Source organism: Myripristis murdjan, chromosome 8 (assembly GCF_902150065.1).
Source record: "Myripristis murdjan chromosome 8, fMyrMur1.1, whole genome shotgun sequence".
Lineage (NCBI taxonomy): Eukaryota > Metazoa > Chordata > Actinopteri > Holocentriformes > Holocentridae > Myripristis > Myripristis murdjan.
The window spans coordinates 10,553,929-10,573,958 of record NC_043987.1 but is presented as its reverse complement, the minus strand read 5'-3'; the positions used below and the strand labels follow the sequence as shown (position 1 = coordinate 10,573,958).

General features: G+C 42.4%; 1 protein-coding gene across 1 annotated transcript; it reads left to right on the top strand.

The window, feature by feature from the left end:
• The first annotated feature begins 414 nt into the window (after positions 1-414).
• Positions 415-19,004, top strand: mapk3 (mitogen-activated protein kinase 3). Its single transcript, XM_030058251.1, has 9 exons — positions 415-859; positions 2,320-2,502; positions 3,878-4,067; positions 8,632-8,748; positions 8,850-8,964; positions 9,816-9,947; positions 12,370-12,479; positions 13,001-13,129; positions 14,701-19,004. Exons 1-8 carry the CDS (start codon positions 651-653, stop codon positions 13,118-13,120), a joined length of 1,176 nt encoding a protein of 391 aa, XP_029914111.1. The 5' UTR covers positions 415-650; the 3' UTR covers positions 13,121-13,129; positions 14,701-19,004.
• Positions 19,005-20,030: the final 1,026 nt, after the last annotated feature.

The following is a 20,030-nucleotide window of genomic DNA, read 5'->3' as shown; positions in this document are numbered from 1 at the left end:
CAAACGGAAATGTTTAGTATAGCTCCCTTTAAAAAAAAACAGATGACTGTGAAAGTGTATAAAGCACACACAGCTAAACCCTGTTCTGGGAAAAGCACGCGGATTCCAGTTAGTGATGAGAGCCATTTACACTGCAGCACTGCAGATGCAGTTAACCACACAGAATACAAATGAACAGGATAAAATGTCGTGGCTAAATGCCATCTCATAATCATGGAAGTATTATATTATAATAACGGGTAGCATGCAACAGATTTCGGCACGCCCACTCAAGGGCTCTGCATGTTTATTTTACTGGTTGGGCGCGTTTTGTCGGAATGGTGAAACTGGGCAGGCGGAGCTTCCCGTTTGAACTGACGCAACTACGCCCAATTAAGTCACTCCAGTGAACAAAAGTAACGCACCTGTATTACCGTAGTTTGGCACTTGGCACGCGCATTTACGCTCGGTGCTGAGCCCGAATCCGCGCTCTCGCACGAAATCCATTTACTCTGTGGTAGTGGAGAGGGCCCTGATTGAGTCTCTGTCGTCCGTCAATCAAACAATCCCTTCAGTCAAACCGCAGGACAACCCTTAAATCGGCCTGAGAGCGACCACGGGTGACTCTACGGAAGATATCGGCACGACTCGACCTCCTGGGAGCCTGAAGCATGGCGGATTCGAGCAGCACTGCAGCGGTCGGAGCCACAGGCTCGAATAGTGGTGCTGCCGGGATGGCTGGCACTGTTGCGCATGATGGAGCAACTGGAGCTGCGGGACCCAAGGTTGGGTCGGAGTCCGTCAAGGGGCAGATTTTTGACGTTGGCCCCCGCTACACCAACCTCTCCTACATCGGAGAGGGGGCTTACGGAATGGTTTGGTGAGTTTAACCTCCTCGTCGTCTCGAGGCTAGTATTTAAATCAAGAGAGCTAGCTAACGTAAGCTGTTTGTTAGCGAAAACTGGTTAGCTAGGCAACCTTAGCTGTTGTGTACAGCGAGCAAAAGACATGACAGTGTGACTGAAAGCACGATATATGCATGTAATTGAACCAACTAACTAACCAGCCAACAAGCAGATAAGTCAGTTCATTTGATGGTTAGCAGGTTAGTGTGTGCTAGCTGTTGCTAGCTACAGGCGTGGCTGAGGGCTTGTATACAGGAAACTAGAACGGGAGTGACTGCGCAGGACATACTTTGTTATCTGCCGAGAAATCTCGTGCAGATTGCATTCGACCACAGAATGCAACTTGTTTGTTTTAGCTATTTTCCACGCCAGCCATCAGACTCCCAAATAGATTTATCTGAACTTTGCTGACCTCTAATAATTATGCCTGCAGCAAATGTTGCTGCACAGGATGCAAGTGGGAATTATCAGCTGTGGCAAGGCCTTTTCTTCTTGTTATCGCCGTGTATAATCTCGAGCCTTGTGAAGACATGTTGGCCAGCCCTGTTGCACTTGATATCACTGTCAAGTCATTGCTATTTAGGTTGAACCGAGTCCACGATAAGATGTGACAGCCCCGCACGTCAGTGGAAAGTGAATGGTACGGGTGTTTACCAGGCCTACACGTCCATTGCAACGGGATTTACAGATCCTAATAGTAATACATAACTGTGTTGGTTGCTGCCCTTTCTCGGTGGTACAAAGAGTAGTGTGTTTTGCATCGTGTGTGTTTTGTGATAAAGCTATGACAGCAGGTGGTCACTGTCAGCATCTATTGGTTCATACAGTGAAAGAAAATCAATTTGGGTACATATTCTATTTCACATTAAACTCCCAATCAGTGTATCACAGAGTTCTACTGTGAACAACATGTTAATCGAGCACAGTGTCTTCATGCCACATTGCTTTGCCCATCAGATTCAGTGTCTTACAAATGCATACAAACTGCCTTACCCAGTCTGTGTGTAGACTGTTGAACTAGTGCGTGTTGTGCAATCTGAGGATACAGTTTTACCACCACACAAGATGTGATGTAACCAGCTGCTGTGCTGTTGAGGGTGAGAGCTTGTATAGGAACTGGGCTTGCATTTCAGAGAGAAGGGGTTAGGATGAGAGTAATCGAGGTCCCATCACAGGTCTTCTATTGAATTAGGATCCGCAGTTTTTCTCACACCTAGTTCACAACACGTCACAACTTAAAGACAAAGATCAAGTGTCTGAGTTTATTTAACTTGCCATATGTGATTCTTTGCACTGGATTTTCAGGGAAAGTCAGTCATACTTTTTTTTCTGCCTGGCATCAGACCAGTTTCTGATATCATTATCAGTGTACACCTAGTGCAGTATGTAACTTGAGCCCTTTTTCTCTGCTCCTTTCCACTCCCACCTTATCCAGCTCTGCCCTGGACAACATGACAAACCAGCGCGTAGCCATCAAGAAAATCAGCCCGTTTGAGCACCAGACGTACTGCCAGCGCACACTGAGGGAAATCAAGATCCTGCTGCGTTTCCACCATGAGAACATCATTGGCATCAACGACATCCTCAGGGCACGGCGCATTGAGTGCATGAGGGACGTGTATCCTTTTGCTCTTCATCGCAAACGTCTGGCCCCATATGTCTGTGTGTTGCTAAATTGTGCATAGGTAGCAGCTTCTTGGTAGTTCTTTTAAGTGACAAACATAGTGTGCGTTTTTCTTTTTCTGTGAGATATGTGTCACTTTCACTTTCTGTCTTAACTGTATAGTCTACATAGATTGTGGTGAGAGAGTTATTCAAAACAAATTGAAAGTAACATTACCCTTGTTCCTCATAAGATCACAAATGCAACCAGGAATTCAACACTGTCTAAAATTTCAAAACCAACCCTCCTGTGTCCATAAGACCACAGCTAAACCCTAACCACAGTGCTTATGTAACACTTTCTAAAATTATTCATTCGACAAGTCTTAGTACTCACGATTCACATTGTCTGCTTTTATCATCGGGCCACATTATTCAGACCTCTCCAGTGGCTTTCAGACACAGCCTCAGCGACACCAGTGTCCAGTGTTGGCAGAGCAGCTCGCGGTGCAATCAGATTGTTGGCCTGTTTGTGACCTGCTGACTGAAGGCTGCCCAGGCTCCTACGAGCCAGTGAAAAGCTGCTTTGTCCTGTGAAATGCAGTTTTAGGAAAGGAAATGTCATGTGTGATGCCCTGGTAGTGACTGTGCCTGGATTTCTTTGTTTGATCTGCTGATTAGCCCCACTTCAGTGTATTGTGTTTTTAGCTATCTTGTGATGAGAACCAGTTGGTTGTGATTGAATCCGGGGCAAAGATGTTAGCATGGTGCCAGGGTTAGGAATTTCACCGGCTCGGCTGGTAGAGCATGGCACAAACATTGCCAGGATTGGGAATTTGATTCCCCACTGGAGCCACCCATACGGTAAATGTACACACTCATTGTACTGCAAGAGTCAGCCAAATGGCTTTTTTTTTTGCAATGCAGTGGGTCAGCTCTGCCCTCCTGTTATTGACGTGACAAGAGCAGAGACACTAAATGAACACTACTGTGTCCAGGTTGATATAAAACAATCAATGAACATTCACAAATTTCTGCATCTGTTTGATGTGTGAGATCCACCGTCTGCATGGCTGATGACTGAGAGACACGCGATTACTGGTTTATGCTCTGGGCAACAAAATTATTACACTTATCTCACCACCTTGTCTGTTGCTAACTGAGGACATTCTAAACTAGATGTTTTAATGCTGTGGGTTTGCCAGTGTTCCAGACATTTAAACTGGGATGTGTGATTATATGCATCAATTGTGCAGCCCTGCCTCCTAGTCATGAATATGAGACTCATCAGGGAGACTCATAATAATACAGTCCAGGCCAGGGTCCTGCAGACTGAAGTCTTGGGGTCCACCTAGTCCTCCTGTTGTCCTCCTTGACCGGCATTCCTCCAGCTACATTGTGCAGACTCTGATGGAGACAGACTTGTACAAACTGCTGAAGACCCAGAAGCTGAGCAACGACCACATCTGCTATTTCCTCTACCAGATCCTGCGAGGCCTCAAGTACATCCACTCAGCCAACGTGTTGCACCGTGACCTCAAACCCTCCAACCTGCTCATCAACACCACCTGTGACCTCAAGGTCAGCACCACCTACACACTCACACACTCACACACTCACACACACACACACACCCACACACCCACACACACACACATACCACCATCGGAGTGGCAAATTCCAGGATTCAGATTTGGCTGTTCATCTTCTTATGCTCACAGTAACAGCTTTTTTTTTCACACCAGAAGCAACATGCTTTTCTTTGTTAAGTTTTTGTGTGTGTGTGTGAGATGGACTTGTTATTGACCATGTTTACATGCATACCATATTCCTGTATTATTCGAAATATCCTCAATATTTTGGTTGTGCTCGTGTCATGTAAACACGCACCGAACCCGATTAAGGTCATATCCGGTTGGAGAAAATTCCGAATCAGACCCCTGGCATATGCCTGTTTTAACCGGAATATTGTGCCATGTAAACACCTTAATCGGAAAACGCCCCGTACCGGAATATTCAGTTACGTCTGCGCATGCTTGATTCACAAGGAATCCTGGGGCGTCTTTGTTTCTATGGTTACTGCAAGCAGGGAGAACGACATGGCGAACGGCAGAAAGAGCCAAGAGACTGCAGTCTGCCTTCAGCTAATGAAAGACTTAAATATCATGGAGGATATCGATGGGAGAAGAAACAGAAATAGCGACATCTTCTTCTTCTTCTGTATTTCCAGCAGACCAGATGCCTATAGGCGTTTTGCTGCCCCCCGCAGGTTGAGTGTTGTATTAAATAAGAGCGTGGAATATGCCTGAACACGGGAATATGCCAAGTAACATGTAAACGGAATATTCCAGTTGCTGCAGCGCATATAAACACCTTATTCGGAAAATTACCGTAACCAGAATATTGACCTGAATCAGAATATGGTGTGCATGTAAACGTACTGAGTGTTTTGTTAAAACAGGATTTACAGGCAAAACTGCAAGATTATCATATGTCCATGCACAAAGCTAGCTAACTGTAATGACTCATTACCTTATCGTTGAATGGGAAGTCACTGCCATAGTCATCATCATCATCATCATCTTCAAATAGGTCAGACTTAATGATGTCAGTTTTAAAAAGAAAGGAAGGAAAGAAAGGAACTGTTTGTGTTTTTGTTTTATATTCTGCTAAGAAGACACCCCAGAAGATGGGTCAGGTATTACTCCATCATTATTCAAACTAAAAAAAAGGTCATAGTTGACTGTTTTAATGAATTAAATTTTTAAAAAATCAAGAAAATTTCTTTGGTATTTGTACTTTTCTGCTGTATCGAAAACGTACCGAACCATGACACTTCTGAATTGTACGAACAGAGCCACGAATTTTGTGAACCATTACAGCCCTATAATGCATCCACATGTGCATGAATTCACACACACACAACCTTAACACTTGACCGCCATGGCAAATTTCGGCCTCACAGGTAGAGAGTTGCAGTTGCTATAGGGCGGGCACAGCAAGTCCAGTGAGGCTTCCCGCAAGCTCTCTGGCAAAAGATTCATGAGTTATGAAAGGGGGCGGGGCTAAGGTAAGGGGCTAACCTTCACAAATGAACAGGAAGTCTGCTGAGTCAAGTGATGCCTCCTACAGGTTGCCACGGCCACTTTCAGCCAGTTGGCACAAACACACGCGCACATTTGACCTCTATGCCAAATTTCACCGTCCTGGGGTGAAAACTGTGGCCGCCAAAGGGTGGGGACATTTTTGCGGACTGACTGACCGGCCAGCAGAGTGAACTGTAGAGCTGCTGGGCACAGCTAAAAAAAGGATGGAGAGGACCACAAGTTTATGTAAAATGGGGCCCAATTGGCAAGTTACATCAGCATGTAACAAAATTTAAAAAAAGAATCCCAGGAATGTTGTATATGGGTGATGGATTGACCCCAAGCCCTTCCTTTCATGGAAAAGCCTACAGAGGCAGCCAAGTTTTCAGTCTTTAAATAATACAGGCTCTCAGTGTTGACATGTACTGTTCCTGTGCCTTAAGACAGTGGTCTGTTCATTGGCCAACATTCAGTATCATCTGCCATTAGTGGGAATATGACAGTTTGATATGCCACCTAATTTGCAAAGCTGCATTTGATGGTCAGCTGACAGAAAGCGAGTCCTATATTATTCAGGATGATTTTGTGGAAAGCTTCTGTGAGGATCTATTTGTGGAGCAGCTCAATCTAGTACATCCTGATGTTCAGGTTTAAGTTGATTTATTGTCCCTATGTGTAGCACTTAATCACTAACCACTACATCAATCTGTGATGTCATCACAGATTGGTGTAAACAGGAAGAAAAACATTGTTTTCTCCGCTGTCAGAGGCTTCAAGAGTACATTATGCAATACTGCCACAAGACGTGCAGCTGAAGGATACAATTTTCACTTTCTTATGACTGGCAGTGAAAACCAGTGGCACGACTATCGTTCACTTTACCTGCAGTGTGAACTTAGCTGGATCCTGAACATTGGATATTCAGTGCATATTAGTATTTCTACTTTTTTAATACCTCGTAAAGCAAACACATAAAAGTACAATAATGAATCTGTTCAACTAACAAAACATCGATCACAAACAACTCTTAGCCTAATGATATAACTTCACTCCCATTCTCTCTTGGTTGCCCAAAGTCATTCTGGGAAATACAGGAGATCACTGTACTGAAGTGAAAGTAAACAAGGCAGGGTGAGAGGAGGTGTTCATAACAACATAACAAATTAATACTTTGAGTGCTTTGAACATCACATAAATAGAAGGACAACACTGTCGTAAGGTAGAATTGTCCTTTTTAAACAAAAAATATTGAAAACTTTTTTTTTATGACCAAAGGGCAATATATAAGCAGGTGCATTAATTAACCTGCCCAAGTCTTCACATTTTATTGACAGGATGATTTGTCCGTTGAGGGGGGGAAAAAAACAGCAGGGCCATCAGGTGTGCCGGGTGTGCACCAGTAGGCGTTTTTGGTAGAAATGTGCTGTCAGAGAAACCGTAACAAACTTGCCAATTCTTTGCCGTGTCGCCCAGGTCCCGAGAACACTTATAAGTTCTTGGCAGCTAATCATCAATCCTTGGATTAGTTAATCATGTGTGCTGGGTAAAGAACAGAGAGAACATGTGCAGCGGCTTTCTGATCCGTTGCATTCCAATAAAAAAAAAAGTTCTTTACAGAAATCCAAATTAAATCCCCTCCACAAGATGAATACAGTTGGTTAGAATGTGAACAGCAACATACTGTATGTTACTACAACTAGTGGCGCTCTAGCTACTAGTTGATAAGAATATGACTCTATTATATGTATAATATTTAAATAATAATTTTAATTAATTGATAAACATATGCTTTAACAGTGAAATAAAGGCATCAACATCATACGGTGAATTTTACACTCATGCCTAATATGCTTACAGTACACTACCATAGCCAATCAAACACCAAATCAATAATTTGGTTATTGCAGCTACAGGATAACTGGTTAGAAGTAAGAGAGCTCTGCCTTTTAGGGCGTTTATTGCTACGTTTATACTCAAGTCTCGACACAGGCAGGTGAACAAGGCAAATGGTTATGAACTTGGGTCAAATAGTTTTGTTACCTGAATGATCTTAATAAATGGTTAATCTCTACTGGGCTGTTCCTTGTGTGGTTTTGATCACTTCTTATAGCTACCAGCCACAGGCCCTGCTGCAAGACACCTTTTCTGTTCAGCTTTATACAAACACACCTCAAGCACATGTACTGATAAATTATTTTATAGAAACAAATGAGCATAAAAGAGCATGATTTTCTTCCTCTGTTTGCTAAACAAACAAAAGAGCACTGTTTATATCAAGGGTCGCCAGCTATATTTTACCAAGGACTTTCAGATAACACTATTTAAATTCATTTAGGGCTAAATAACCTATTGTTGTTAAATATTTTCACTTTCTGGCAAAATGAAGAATGTGTGTATTAGCCTACATCAGTATGAACAGACTCCTATAAACATGGAAAATCCATAACATTAACTAGATACTTAACTAGATACTTAGCTCTCAGTAGAATGCAGACCTTGATCAAGGAGGCAGTTCACTGAGGAGTGATGGTTTAAATTAGAAATTCTGGAAATGTAATTGCAGAGGCCAGTCATTCCTAATAATTATTTTCCTTCTTACATTTTCTGAATTCTTTAATATTCTGTGGGCTGGATTTGGCCTATGGGCAGCCAGTGGACAACCTCTGGTTTTACTGGATCAGGAGAGGCCCAGCAGCATGTACCGTAACATTTAGTGCTTAATTTAATTTTACACATAAAAGGTCTGGTCAGTTTTGAGCTGTATAGGTAGTGAATTCCAAATGTTGGTCCCCTGTACAACAACAAACAAACAAAAAAAACCTCTGAGCAAAGGCTGTTTTGCGATGGGGCACCTCTTGTGGTGAAGCCAAAACCCTGAAGAGGTCTTATCATGTCACAGGGAATCTGAGGTCGTGTAGTGTATGTAAACACTTGGATAAGTTTAGCGCTGGCAGATTTGACGACGCATCATCTGAGGCTACAGACCTTTGCCACGTCAGTCTGAAACACCAACACGAGTTGGGAAACTGATGTCCTCGACCTCTGTTGTTGTGTTGCAGATCTGTGACTTTGGCCTGGCGCGGATAGCCGACCCTGAGCACGACCACACAGGGTTCTTGACTGAATATGTGGCCACACGTTGGTACAGGGCCCCAGAAATCATGCTCAACTCAAAGGTAGGTGTGTGTGTGTGTGTGTAATGACGGGGGGTTGTGTGACTGAGCAGATATTATTTTAGTCTGGTGACTGTGTGTGTGTGTATGTGTTTGTGTCTCAGGGCTACTCCAAGTCGATTGATATCTGGTCAGTGGGCTGCATCCTGGCTGAGATGCTGTCCAACAGGCCCATCTTCCCTGGGAAACACTACTTGGACCAGCTCAACCACATACTGGGTAAGATACCAAGATTTTACTCCTTTGACTCCTCTCACATGCTTTAGTGATGCCTGCTCACATTTAAGCTCGCTGCGTGTGTTTCTTTCAGTCTGTTACATTGGCACAGACTGTTTTACTATTCCTTTCAAACACTAATCCGGACTAGTTGAACTACCTGCATGTTCATGACAAAATAGAGTCTTCAGCATAAGTACAAGAGTGGCAGAGTCAAGCAGTGTGAAATGTGACGGAGCAGATCAGGGAGCTATTGTTTTGATGACACTAATGTGAATTTTCCACAAGCTCTGTGTTCTTATTGGAGGAGAAATATACCATGTGACCAGTGAGAAGAGAGGCTGGGCCACTTGACATACAAAATGAGGAAGCAAAGTTTATCCGTGCCCTTATGAAAGCTTTAGAGCTAACTTACTGCCTGGAAAGATTTCTTTTCACTGTCTTTTATTATAAACGCTTCTCCTCAGTGTAGAGAGAAATATTTCCCAGACTGCCTCAGCCCGCAGTCTAGCTAGTTGGCGATGCTGCTACATTGCATCACTGGAGAGTAATGGGCAAGGTGAGAACAGGCTAGCACTTGTGTGTTGGGTGTTAACTCTAGTGGTTATGAGTGTATTGGCTCATAGCAATTCATAAGGCGTAATAAATATGTGATGGTAATTCTGTTAAAAAATACACTTTTCATAGATGGATAGATAAAATAGCAGATAAAATAACTGATTTTTTTATGCCTCTGAGTCAAGGCACCAATAAGGAAAATGAAACAAGAGGCTTATTTGTCCCAGTGGCCACTAGTTGGAAAGCCCTGGTTTTAGAGGCCATTTTTTTAAAATACATTGTCTTCCTTTTTGCAGGCATCCTTGGCTCTCCATGTCAAGACGACCTGAACTGCATCATCAATATGAAAGCCCGCAACTACCTGCAGTCCCTGCCTGAGAAACCCAAGATCGCATGGGACAAGCTTTTCCCCAAAGCTGACTCCAAGGGTATGGACACATGCATTTCTCATCTGCACAAGTGGAATTATACACATTCTGCTTGTGTATCGCACGCCACGTTATTTCACTGATGAGATGATATTTTGGGGGAAAACTCCATTAACTGCAGCAGCAAAAAGCAGGATTCAGGTATCAGTGTAACTAAAGAAAATTACTGAAGATTAAGGATAGAATGTCTGTCATGCTACATAGTTTTGTAGGCATCACAGATTTACAAATTTACAGACTATTTTAAGAGCATACTAGGGGTGGAGGCTACATTGGAAGCTGATATATTATCCACCTTTCTGATGGTGGAATTATATTAGATTTCCAGTTATATTTACAGCCGGTAACATGAAGCTTTCCCTTTGCTCTGCTACTAGTTCTGTGTATGTGGTCGCACAGTACATGAGAGGTGCAACAAGAGGCTGCAGCTGCTGCCCAGTGAATAGGTGCGCTCGTTTAAGGGCACTCCTAGTCACCCACGGGGGGAGCTTTCTGTAATTATTGACGTAGAGTGAGAGGAGAAAGAGGAAGAGTGGTGTCTTCACTTCTTGGCGGTGTGCAGTCCCTATCTCAGTTCACAGAGTGTTGAAAAGCCTTCCAATCCATCCATCCATTACACACAGAGGTGCCAGACCAAACATAAAGTTCAGCTAAATAAAATATTTTATTATTACCAACATGATGTCATTAGACAAATCGCCTCGAGGCAACGCCCTCAACTAAATAGTTGAATGACTTTTTCAAATAATAGGTCATGTGATCGCAGGTAGGAAGCCATGCAAAACACCCTTTGGAAAATGTTATGGTTAATGTTAAAGAAATGATAAGGAGTGAGACATAATATTTGGGTTGTTTAGGCGGGGGGCACTTTAGTTGAGACGTGCCTCTAGCTAAAGATGGAACAGTCCAAAACGAATAAAAGTTCCTCAGTAGACGTAAATGTTAGGATGAATGTAGTCAACCGAGGATCCAGTAAATCAAATCATTAATATCAAACAAAAGCGCAAATGCCATCCAGCCTTTTCGTTTAGTTCATTTTCTTCAAATTTCTTAAATCATCTTTGCGTTATTCATAAGATTGTATTTACTGATTGTAATATTTGGACTACATAAACTACTGCTGTCTTACCCCCAATTCTTAGTTCTCAATAATAACAATAATAATGATGATGATGATGATCATAATCATAATAGATTCCATTTAGTTTCACAGAAAGATGTATTAGTCAAGTGTAAAAGTGTGACAGGGCTTTAGCACTGGTAAATTTATTTGGCTGTTGGTGTTGAGGCAGCAGTGATCGTTGCAGTCGGCCTAAAGGAGCAGGCAAAATGCCGCGTGGTTCATCTTTGAGGGCTGAACTGGAGGCTGAAGGTGCTGCTGTAGCACACAACTACGGTAGTTTGTCCCAACCGGACAAAGGAATGTGCTTCTTTTAGGGCTGGGCGATATGGACACTATCAAATATCAAGATATTTTTGACCCAACACCCCATCAATATTGTAGGGATGAGTGTTTGAGATATTTTGGATATGAGGACAAAGCAGCTGGAGACAAATATTAGAACCACTAGAACAGCTGAGTTCAGAAAACTGTATCTCTTTACTGTAGTGCAGCTTTTAAAACCAGGAAAAGACATCATTTATGCCACATTATGATATCTAGGCCCAAATCACACTATTGATATAATATCAATATATTGCCCAACCCTGCCTGCAACAATAAGCTAACCCATTTAAGCAGAGATCCAGTAGAAATCTCTAGTGAAGAGGTAATATGGCATTTGCATGTGAGTATATGTATTAAAATGCTTTTATCAGGTAGCTTCATTATCAACCTAACACCTAGGTGCTGCCGGCTGTTGTTTGAATCGTGTGTGTGTGTTTTAGTAGTAAAGTGTTGGTGGCTTTAAATGAGTCTTTTTGATCCTTAATTCTCTGAAGTTGCCAACAAACAATACAAGAATGATTCATCATTTACAAACCAAGGAAAACAATTGTTTGTGCAGTTGACAAAACAGCTCGCTTCACAGCTCGGTAACTTCAGGTAAATAGTGCCTTTCAGTTTCACACGACTCTGACTAACTCTCAGATGGTGTTGAGTCTGATTTGTTAGAAAAAGCACATCAGGGAGAGAATGGGCCAGTGACAAGAGGAGAGATGCAAATGGAGAAAGAGTTAGACCAACTGGACCGTCAGCTGGCCATCGGGCTGTCTCTTACTCTAAAGACAAGCCTTGTCAGTGTTTAATAAATCACTCTGATAATGAAATAAAAGGTGTAAAGTTCAAATCATCCAGGTTAACTTTTTTTCACTCTTTAACTGCTACCAGTAGAGGGGTTTTGAAGGTTTGAGCCTGACAAGTTGTTTTGAGATCACACATCCTGGTGACTGCACTGACTGAGGCTCTCCGCTCACTCAACAGCTCTGGACCTGCTAGGCCGCATGTTGACCTTTAACCCTATCAAGCGCATCAGCGTTGAGGAGGCACTGGCTCACCCTTATCTGGAGCAGTACTATGATCCCACAGATGAGGTACACACACAACACACACAACACACACACACACACACACACACACACACACACACACACACACAGCTTTAACCTTCTCTCCTTTGTGGTTAAAGTTATGGTATCCAATTTTAAGGAGTTTAATTTTGAAGATTTCTGACCAAGTCCTTTCAAACGGTTAAAATTATCTCAGTTATCAAACAAGTGCCCACAATTTTCACTACTGTGTTGAATAGAAACTAAAGATTGTCTTGATTTGCATTAAGTAGCTCTGAAACGCATTTGAATCATGCTCTCCCGGTTCACTTTTTTTTTCAGTGTTTTAATATTTGAATATTAGTGGGTCATTCTGGAGATGGCCTACACCTCCCAATTTAACAGACAATATTCTAGAGAAGGTTCCTCAGCCATAGCTGCATGTTCTTTAAAGAGCACTCTGTGTGTGTGTGTGTGTGTGTGTGTGTGTGTGTGTGTGTGTGTGTGTGTGTGTGTGTGTGTGTGTGTGTGTGTGTGTGTGTGTGTGTGTGTGTGTGTGTCTGCAGCCAGTAGCAGAGGAGCCCTTCACTTTCAGCATGGAGCTGGATGACCTTCCCAAGGAGAAGCTGAAGGAGCTGATCTTCGAGGAAACAGCCCGTTTCCAGGAAAACTACCAGGGCTCCTGAGACACACAGGTACACCCAGACTCTGTCAGACAGACTGAGCTCAGCAGAGGAGACTTTGTTGGGGTCTCACCGCAGTGAAGGCGAGATAGTTGTCCAGTCCATATCAAGTCCTGTTCCTCACGGTGAACAAAGAGCTGAATATATATGTATTGGCAAAAAATATAATCATTTATTCTTTCACAAACAAAGACTTGTTTGCAACATTCACAATAATTTCTAATGAGCTGACATAACAGCAGTTTGATGGAGAATCAGATTTGTTGTCTTGATACCTCAGACCCACTAACACAGATTGCTACTGTGAATTTCTCTGTACAGTAATGTAAAAGTGCCTGGAATACCCCTGTTTTTCTCAACAAATGCACATACCAGATTAGGTAATGGGTTTGGTCAAGGAAAGTTAAGTTGAACATCACGTTATTCGCATTACAAACTCTCATTCAGATAGGTGCATTGGTGTTTCTTACCAAATGCGTCTCCCTCAACAAAACAAAAACATTAGACGGTGAGGAGGAAGAAGCGCTCCCACTGTTATCTTTCTTACTGAAACAAGCAAGAAAAAACGAGAGTGGTATGTGCAGCCACGTGTTTGTTGTTGTTGCTTTATTGATGAAGTATATCAGTGACTGAGCTCCACACAGGAGCCGACAGGTGTGTGTTGAATTGCAACCACGTTTGCATCATTTCACTCTTGTGCAACACTGCAGCCTCGCAAGCCTGGGAGGCATGAATAAAGCGAGCATAATTCTTGTATATTAATGTTAAATGTAGACTAGGTTGCTTTTTTTTTTTTTCCAAGTCCACTAGATGTCACTTGAGCCCACCATTCACACATGTATTGCAACAGCCAGGCATACTTGGAAATGTTTACTGCAACACTTCACCAACCAGTCAGGCTACTTTCTGCCTAATTTTAATACAGCTTGTAAATATTAGGCTCCTGAGGTCAGGGAAAACTTGTGTTTTCTAATTATGTTGTCATGTTTTGGTGTTGATGTACAGTATCTTTTGAAAGAATATTAACAGAAAAAAATCCTGATTATACAAGATCTAAGTGGTTATTATTGAAGTTGACTAACAAAAGATCTGGAATGAAGATATAAGGGATTGAACAGAAAAAATGACACTGACTAATAAATGTAATAAACAAACATTTTGGTTACTCCTTCGATTATTATAGCAATTAATCAAGAAGAAATGTACTGTCTCATATGAACCAAAAGTAAATTTGTTATTAATATTCCTCCTTGGTCAAGATAAGCTTATAATAAGCACCGTGCTCATAAATAAAGTCTGCAGTGCACAGCAGTAATCTTTGCTCAAACATAAACATATGACATCTTTATGATATTTTCATTCTATGTTATAATAAAGCTGTTGCCTCTAAAGTTATCTCATGCCACGAACACCAATGCCGAGGCGTTGCCATGTAAATGATGTCAACAAATTGGAGAACTGCCCGGCACCGGTCGCCAAGCCAACTCCAAACATCTCACAGTGAACTAGTGGGTATAAGGCTGAGACACACAAGCTCACTCATTTAAGTGCATTCCTTCTCTCTCTCCTCTCACTCCTTTCAGCTGTAAAGAAGAGTGAAAAAAGCCACACAGAGGCTCGGAAGAAGACGACTCCAAACGTCATGATTAACAAAAAAAAAAAAAAAAGAAAAAAAATGCATCTTCAAGAAACCAACAAAAAGAGAAACCAAGAAATATGAACATTTAACAGCTTATCTTTCCATTTCTACTGCAAGAGAGCTAAGTTTAACTTTGATTTCCGTGGTTGGGTGGGGTGGTGGGGTCTGTTGTGCTCATACTGTTTCAGTCTCGTCCAACATGTTGGACTCTCCCTCCTCTTCCTCCTCCTCCTCCTCCTCTTCCTCCTCCTCCTCTTCCTCACTACGCATGTTTTCCTTTTTTGTCCCGGGCCCTCCTCACCTGACCCACAGCCCCCCTTGTATCCCGACCAAACCTTTTCACCCGTTCCTGCACCATATGTCCACATCCCTCTCTCTTTTTCTCCCCCACTCTCCAGTCGCTCTCCCCCTCACTAGTCACAGCATATAAACATATACTACTGTATTAACCAACACCATAACTCGTGTCTTGTTCCTTGGAATTTAGAGCCTGGAAAAATACAGGGGTAGGAGGATAGGGGGCGCTAATTGGGTGTGTGTATGTATATACAAATATATAAAAGTGTTTGTTTGTTTTTTCTCTGAGTGTGCTTGTCGCGGTTTTTGTTTGTACACCGTTATTTGAGCGTTTCTAATCAGTTTAAGAGTCGTATTTGTATGTTTTGGGGTTTATATTTGCAAATCATTTTTGAACACTTGATTTTGAGAAGTACATTCAATGTTTTTACAAGGCATGTTTGCAGGTTTATATATTTCTTTGTTGTTGCTCTTTTTTTTTTTTTCCTAAAAAAAAAAAAATTATGTATGATGTTCATGTGAATGCATGCATTCCTGAAATTTACCAAAGTGGCAGAGAGAAGCAAGGAATTTGGCTGGATAGCAACTGTGGAATGGCTGTCACAGGCTGTCTTTTTTTTTTTTTTTTGTATTCTACCTTCGATACATTTTTTTTTAACTTAAATTCAAACCTAGGGCAGACAGACTGAACTCTTCTGTCATCTGGAGAAGATTTGTTGTATTCAAGAGGTGCCACATGGTTAGAACAACCCAGATAGAAGTAGACAGCATAGAAAATACACAGCATTCACAATTCTCTGCTCATGTAAAGTACACGTTACAATGGTGATACCTGCACCCCATTTTCCCAAACCTACATGGTGCTCTGTGCCATACAAAGACCACTGGATTCTTTTTTTTTCTACCCTGCACCTCCGAGTTTACCCCTTAAAAATCAGCTGCTGATTTTAGGGAAGGTGAGAATCACAGACTTTCACTTCCCCTTATTTGACACATGAGAAATCAACCTGAACCTGGCCACGGCCTTTTGTGATTTATTGTGAAGACTAGAGAAACAGACTGAATTTCACCCAAACACCCTCAGACGTAAGATCCTGGTATAACATCAAACACAGATTGCACCCCATGCATTACAAAGAAATGTGCATGGTTACTTGCAAGAGTGTGGTTTCTGGAAAATGAGGCCTAGTTATCATTTGGACTGTCCCAGTATCAGCCTGTTCCATCCCAACATGCTATTATCAGCTGTTTTGCACTAGCTGTGTTTCCTGTTTCCCACTCTTTGACCCAGTACAGACGAGGGTGGAAGTGCTCGGAGGTCAGGGGCTAATTCACAGGGAAGGCATTTAGCTGCAGCTCTGTTCTTAGATAAAATCGGTATACGTAAAATTCCACAATCGCATGCAGTCTAGTGCAGAGGAAGTGTCATTTCCCGCAAGTATTGTTAAGACTAAGATGATCTTGGCCTGTTGACTCGGGGTAGGAATGTAGGTGACCTGATTTTCTGTAAAACCAAACCCGCCAAAGTCTCAGTGTCTCTCCTGTATCCATCTGCCAGCGGCGAGCCGTCGCAGCGGGAGAGAAAATGTGAAATTTTTACGTTTAATCAGCTGCGTCGTCAAACAATGGTAGTTAAACCTAGGCATGTCAAAGTATTGTCCCGCCCTGCTGCACGGATATCCCTACTCAGCACCACACTGCTCGTCACACAGCCAACCACCCATCATCACTTAATGGTTGTACATATCCCAGTTTGCGCCTCTCTGCCCATTCCCATGTCCATATTTCCCTGTGAAACTCTCCTCCCTCTCCTCTCCTCCCTTCACTCCTGTCTTTTCTCGGCTGCCTGGGGGCTTCGGGGGTTTTGTTTATGTACTTGAGAGTTGTCTTTTCATTAAGGGCAAAAGCACAAATCTTAATTGTGCTGGGGTGAAGTGTTCACTGTGTGTTAGGAGAGTCTGGCTAGCTATGTTTGTACTAACAGTGGGGCTGATTTCTTGTTTCTCAGACATGGCTAATCGTCTGTGTGTGTGAGTGTGAGTGTGTGTGCATTCATCTTCCATGTTCCTGTTACCGGTTCATTTGTGTTTTTTTCCTCCCCCCCCGCTTGTTTAATCGCTCTCCTGTCTCGTCCTGGATGTCACTGTATTAATCACCACTTGGAGGAGTTCCACCCCTCCATAAGTAGCTCGGTTTCTCCGTCTGCATTCATTTTGCCTGCCAGAGACCCAACAGGACGGCCCCACGCTGGACAAACTGCATCCACTGGATACAGGAACAAATCTCTGCCAATGCCAGTAGACCCAGGTCTTGGATGATGACCTTACCAGCCTTGTCCTCTCGCAGCAAAAGAGTGTCGTGTCTCGGCCTGAGCCATGACACCGCGGCTCCTGTCGCACCATCGGGTTAAGTGTTTTCCTATCTGCACTTACTTCTCTGTGCAGGTGAAGAGTGATTCAGACACGTGACCGTTCACTCGTTTACACGTTTGTTCCCCTCCCTAGACTCACCACGTTTTACTCAAAGGGCTGATCCCCTCCCTCCCCACACCCAACCCACCCTCTGCTTATCACTAGTGGTATTGACCCTCTAAACCATATCACTGAATTCACTGCCGCTCATTTGGTTTCGCTTAATTTCCCTTTTCTTTCAGGCTCCTGCTCCTCCTCTCGCTCATTAGAAATCACCACCCTCCTCCTTTTTTTTTTTTTTTTGTTCCCCCCCACCTAAATCTCGGATGAAAATATGAAAATGTCCCAGGGAGTGTTGGAGCTCAAAGCGGCAGCAGCCGGTCACACAGGCAGGAAACGCGTTCCAATCACACGACTCAATCAGCGCACCCTGCACTTTGCCTCTCCAGCCACGCTCTGTCCCCTTGGAGATTTTTTTTTGGTGGCCATTACTTTACTTTTTTTTTTTTTTTTTTTTTTTTTTTTTCATTTTTCTTTTTGTGGTTTTGTCAAAAGCAAAAGGTCGTTCCCTTAACATTCACTTAACATTCTTTGACCAACATGGATTGTCTGTTGCATTTCATGTTTGTGTGCGTGTCTGTTTGGCATTAACATGCAGCAAAGAAGACCTTTCAGCTCCCATGTTGTGCTTGGATACGTGTGTATGTGTGTGTAGGTGTGTGTGTGTGTGTGTGTGTGTTGTTTCCTCACAACTAGGGCGCTCTCCCCCTCTCTCCCCTGCCTCTCTGTTTTTACGTCTGCGTGACTTTCTGTCTTTTCTTTGACCAAAAGCTGCTTATCTCACCCGCCCTAGCCGCGCTTTCTCTCTAACACCACCACCAGACCAAACATCTCACTGGGTAACCATGGGAACAAACCGACCGGACCATGTAAGCAATTCTCCTAACGCTCGCATTCACACACACACACACACACACACCACACACACACACATTCAGACACATACACACATACTCAAGTGTCGAGTCTGTGCGTTTGTGACAATTTGCACTTATAGAAAACATTCACACCGCATCTCCAAGTCTAAAGGCCTGCCTGTCATGAGGCCCATTTCCACATATTGTCGTTTTTAAATGGCTGTTCTTATTATTGCTATTATTGTTGTTACATTGGTGAGTCGTTGTATTTTCTTTTTTTCTTTTCTTTTTTTTTTTTTTACATAAAAGGGAGTTCAAGTTGTATCTTTTTTTTTTTTTTAACCATTAGAATGTTTCTATTTTTATTTTTCTCCTCATTTCTCTTATGGGCGTGATTATTATTGGCAGTGTTTTCAGTCTTTCTGAAACCTTTTTTTTTCCCCCTTCCCATCTCCAAGATCTTATAAGGAATTATTATTTTAAAAGAAGATATACGTAGATTGTCAAAGAGATATGAGTTATTGAGGGTTATAGTCTGTATATTCTATGGGTATTATGAATTAAACAATTAACAAAGAAACAGAATTATATACATATATTAAATAAAATTCCTGATACTGTTACAGCTGTTTGTGTGCAGTTTGTCATGCTTTATTTTTTTAAATATATATATGTATGTGTGTGTGTGTGTGTGTGTGTATGTATACATATTTGTGCGTGTGTGTGTATATATCTATCTCTCTCTCTCTCTCTCTCTCTCTCTATCTATCTATACGCATAAACACACACATACGCATGCACATACATTCGGATACCGTTTTTTTTTTTTTCTTTTACTTTGATACAAGATCTACTCGGATACCAGATTTTTTTTTTTTTTACTTGGTTACTAGATTTTGGGATGTCAACTTGACAGTCACATTATTGTGTGTTTATCTCAGTGTTGAAGCTAGGTTGCTTTTCCCGTTGGACGGCTCTCCCGTCGTCATCTTCCTCAGTGACATGTCCCGGCACGGTCTTCTTTCCCCGAAGGTCCCCGGCATTCCCAGCACCCCGGCCACAACTTGTATGGGAATGCTGATGTCTGCTGACAAGTAAACACTTTTCAGCATGAACACCCAGACCTCGCATCTAAAAACAAGGATGTGATCATGACTATAAACAGTATAGAGAAGTTATCTTCCCTTAAAGATTAAATTAGAGCTGTATGTCAAAAAGAAAAGCTTCCGACATTAGAAAATGCTGAAAAGTCACATTGCACCTGGAATGAATAGAGTTAACCTACAGGAATCTGGTGAAAACCAGGTCCTGTTGTAACGTTTCAGAGAGCGCGCTCGGCCTGTCGCACTATTGTTTGCCTCATTTCAGCTATTCTATTGAATCTTTACACAATACACTGCTACACTTCTGCTGACTTTGCTCAGTGTGTGTGTGTGCATACGTACACATACACACACAGGGATGTGATCAGGAACACTGCGTACAGAATGCACAGAGTGTGTGCATGCCTTTAGCCACCTCGTCATTTTTAACACTGTGTCTCAGATCTTGCAGGTCAGATATGAGTTTACACACCCATCCTTTGTTAAATACACACCAGGTGGATGAAACCTGCCATGCTCCAGTGCTTGGTTGGCCTCTTCCTGATC